This window comes from Diospyros lotus, chromosome 11 (genome assembly GCF_014633365.1).
Source record: "Diospyros lotus cultivar Yz01 chromosome 11, ASM1463336v1, whole genome shotgun sequence".
Classification (NCBI taxonomy): Eukaryota; Viridiplantae; Streptophyta; class Magnoliopsida; order Ericales; family Ebenaceae; genus Diospyros; species Diospyros lotus.
In genome coordinates, this window is record NC_068348.1 from 31,891,318 (window position 1) to 31,895,105 (window position 3,788).

The 3,788-nt window shown below is 29.7% G+C and overlaps 1 protein-coding gene across 1 annotated transcript; it reads left to right on the plus strand.

The window, feature by feature from the left end:
* The first annotated feature begins 612 nt into the window (after nt 1–612).
* On the plus strand, nt 613–1,023 carry LOC127812847 (uncharacterized). Its single transcript, XM_052353374.1, has one exon. It carries the CDS (start codon nt 613–615, stop codon nt 1,021–1,023), a length of 411 nt encoding a protein of 136 aa, XP_052209334.1.
* Nucleotides 1,024–3,788: the final 2,765 nt, after the last annotated feature.

Here is a 3,788-nt window from a genome sequence, read left to right on the forward strand (position 1 = left end):
TGAGCTATAAATTATTTTTTCAATTTTCCTATAAACATTATAGTTGATGACATTAAAGTTTTTGTTTGATATTCGTTTGTGGTTAAATTGAAGTTTGCATTATAAGACTATTGGGGATTAACCCAAAGGTTAATTATTTGTCCTTATAATTGTCAAACATAAATGTGATAATTATTGTGTTCTGTTAATTTTATTTTGCATATCCAAAGATAGCAAATAGATTTAATTGGTGCATATTTAATTATCAATTATTGTTTTATTTTGTACATCTTAGTATCGCCCAAAGGAGAACTATGATGTGCCTTATGATTAATATCTGAATCTGAAATTACGTGAATTTTTTTTATGCATTAATGTTGAGTATTTAAAATTTCTTTTGCAGTATCTGTGCCTGTTTCAATACATTCGCAAGCATCATCTGTACTATTTTTCAACGGATTAAATTTCTCCAACTAGAGTGAACAAGTTTAGTTTCACTTAAGTGTTCTAAATCTTAATTTAACACTCAAAATCGAGAAACCAGCTGATCTCACCGACAAAAGCACCGATGAGCAGAGGGAATTCTATAAAGTATGGGAGAGATCAAACATATTGTGCCTTATGTTTATGCGGATGACTATTGCAAACAACATTAAGTCAGCGCTTCCCAAAACTGAAAATGCTAAGGAACTTATGAAGTTCGTGGAAGGGCGTTCCCAGACTGCTGATAAGTCTCTGGCCAGTACATTAATGAGTTCTTTGACCACCATGAAATATGATGATTCTCATACCATGCATGAGCACATTCTGGAAATGACCACCTTAGCAGCGCAATTAAAGACCCTAGGAATGACCGTGGATGAGTATTTCTTGGTACAATTTATTCTCAATTCCTTACCTCTAGAGCAATATGGGCCATTTCAAATGAACTATAACACTATAAAGGATAAGTGGAACGTCAATGAATTAACCAGTATGCTCATTCAGGAGGAGACAAGGCTAAAGAACCAAAGAGCTCATTCCGTTCATTTTCTGAAGTATTAAGAAGCTGATAACAATTTCAAGAAGAGAAGTGGCAAGAGCAAGAAAAAAGGTCCTCGTAAGCCGAATGATTATTCGAAAGACGCTCATAAAGAACCTATGGCTGTTAAGTGTCACTTTTGTAAGAAAAGTGGACACATGAAGAAAGACTGCCTGAAACGTAAAGCTTGGTTCGAAAAGAAAGGGGTTCCTTACGATCCAAACCACAAGGCCAAATAAAAGTTTCGTGTTCATGGAGAATAAAAGTAAAGCTCTCATTGAAGGCGTTGGCACTTATCGTTTGATTCTGGATACCAGACATTATTTAGATTTATTAGAAACTCTTTATGTTCTTACATTTAGTCGAAACTTAGTTTCATTACAGAAACTTGATGTAGCTGGTTTTTCTTTTAAATTTGGTTCTGGATCCTTTAGTTTTTTCAAACATAATAGTTTTTTTTTTTTTGTTATTTTTCTTAAAAAATGCTAAGCATATGTCACTTGACCCGATTGATATTTCTTGTGCACTCTTAGGGTGCGTTTGATTGCAAGCATGAAATTTGTATAGAAAAAAAATATTTTCTAGACAATTGAATTGTCTAGAATTAAATTCCACAAAAAATATCAATTGAAGATGTTTGATTGGCTTAATTTTTTGCTTAGAAATTATTATATTTTTTTAAATATACATACACACCCAGTAAGAGAATGAAGGAGCCATCATCACCGGCTGCCACTGCCATCACCGTCGTCACTGGTTGCCGCTACCACTATCGTCGCTCACTCGTTTGCCGCTCATCGTCGCCCTCACTTGCTGCCTTTCTCTCGCTCACTCTTTTGTTGCCTCTTGTTCGCTTGCCTTCTCTTTCGCTCAGTCCGTTGCTGTCTCTCATTTGATCGTTGGTCGCTTTCTCGTTGTAGATCTCTTTTTAGATCTTAGGAGAAGTCGGACATCAAAACAAGAAGATGAAAGAAAGTCGGGAGTGAGAGTGCAATTGCCTAGAAAACAATTTCTCTCTCTCCTCCCCCCATGGGAATTTCTTTTTCAGTAAAAGTGGGAAAGAGCATCACGTGACCATAACTTAAAAAATATTTTTCATAAAAAATTTAGTCCATCAAACACCTCAAAAATTAAAAATTTGGGTAAAAAAATAACCATTTTTTATGAAATATATGGCCAATCAAACAGGCCCTTAGTGCTCATTTTGTATTGTTATAAAATTTTTATTGTCATGAAAATCACTTTTAACAAACGACTTTGTAAAAGTCATTGTTGGTAGCAAACCAACCTTTTTAATTTTGATAAATATGTCCATATCCTCTTCCCTCTTCCCTCTCAAACAAATTTGTTGTGCCCCAATAATCGAAAGGAATAAGGCCAAGCATTGCGGAGAAGGTCAGAAGCTGCTGGGGAAGAGTCCTTTGGAAGGACCCCTTCGGATAAGCCACGTGTACTCCTGCTCAAACAAATTCATATTTAAAGATTGGTTTATAAGACTCAAAATTATAAACCAAATTGGGAAAAAGATTTTAAATTTAATATTATTTTTTTAAGTAAATAAAATTATAATAGTTAAGATTTAATATTAAAAAAATAATTAAAATTTAAAAAACTCAAACTTAGGATGTTAAACTCATCCACAACGCAAATTATAAGTAAAGGAGAACCCAACTATAAATCTATTACTATTGAGGCTAAATCCATATTTTTATTCTTATATTTTTATGTTTTTTGTGTAATTATTTAATTTTTTTATTTTAATTATATCCATGAACCTAATTTTTAAATCAATTTAACCCTTGAAAGTACAAGAATTAAATTGAGTCAAAAATATAGGTTCAGAGGTGTAATTAAAATAATGAAAAGTTTGAATTACCGCATGAAGAAAATGTTAAAGTACATAAGTTAAATTGACTTGAAAATTTAACCTCATACCCCTTTCACGATTATCTTTGCCATAACTTTCTTCTTACAAACATATATATATATATATATATTATAAAAACATATAAAATGCATATATATATACACATATAAATATACATAATGTGTAAAAAATGATATTTTTTTGACTTCTTGAAATGATTGTGGATCCCAATATTTTATATATTAGAAGAAATTTATTATTTTTAAACAAAATATTAAATAAGGGGTATGAGGTTAAATATACATAATGTATATTAGCATGTAATAGACAATTATTAGTATCTTGTTTGAATATTAATTTTTATATTATAAATATAAATTTTAAAATTTTTATATAATTTGTTTAATAAATAATTATAAATAAATTTTAAAATTAAAAAATAAATTAAAATAAAATTAAAAAATATATAACTTTTAGCGACGGAAATAAATTGTCGCTAAAATTTTTTTAAAAAATTAATAGATTGTGACAGAATTATTCCGTCGCAATAAATTTTTAATATATTTTTTTAATTTTTTTAATTTACTTCAATGATGGAAAATTCTGTCGCTATAATTAATTTAATAAAAATTCTTAAACTTATAGCGACGGAATTTTCCGTCGCTATAATTAATTGAATAAAAATTCAAAAAAATTCATAGCGACGGAATTTTCCGTTGCTATAATTAATTTAAAAAAAATTCTAAAACTACTAGCGACGAAAAATTCCGTCGCTATATTAATTGAATAAAAACTTCTAAACTAATAGCGACGAAAATTTTTCGTCGCTATAATTAATTTAGTAAAAAAATTTAAAATATTATAAATTCCTTCTCAGAAATTATTCTAATAAAAAAATTCTAAAATATAGCGATGGAATAT

Bases quoted from the DNA above. Each gene is read 5' to 3' on its own strand.
- LOC127812847 (XM_052353374.1), top strand. From the start codon at position 613: ATGACTATTGCAAACAACATTAAGTCAGCGCTTCCCAAAACTGAAAAT.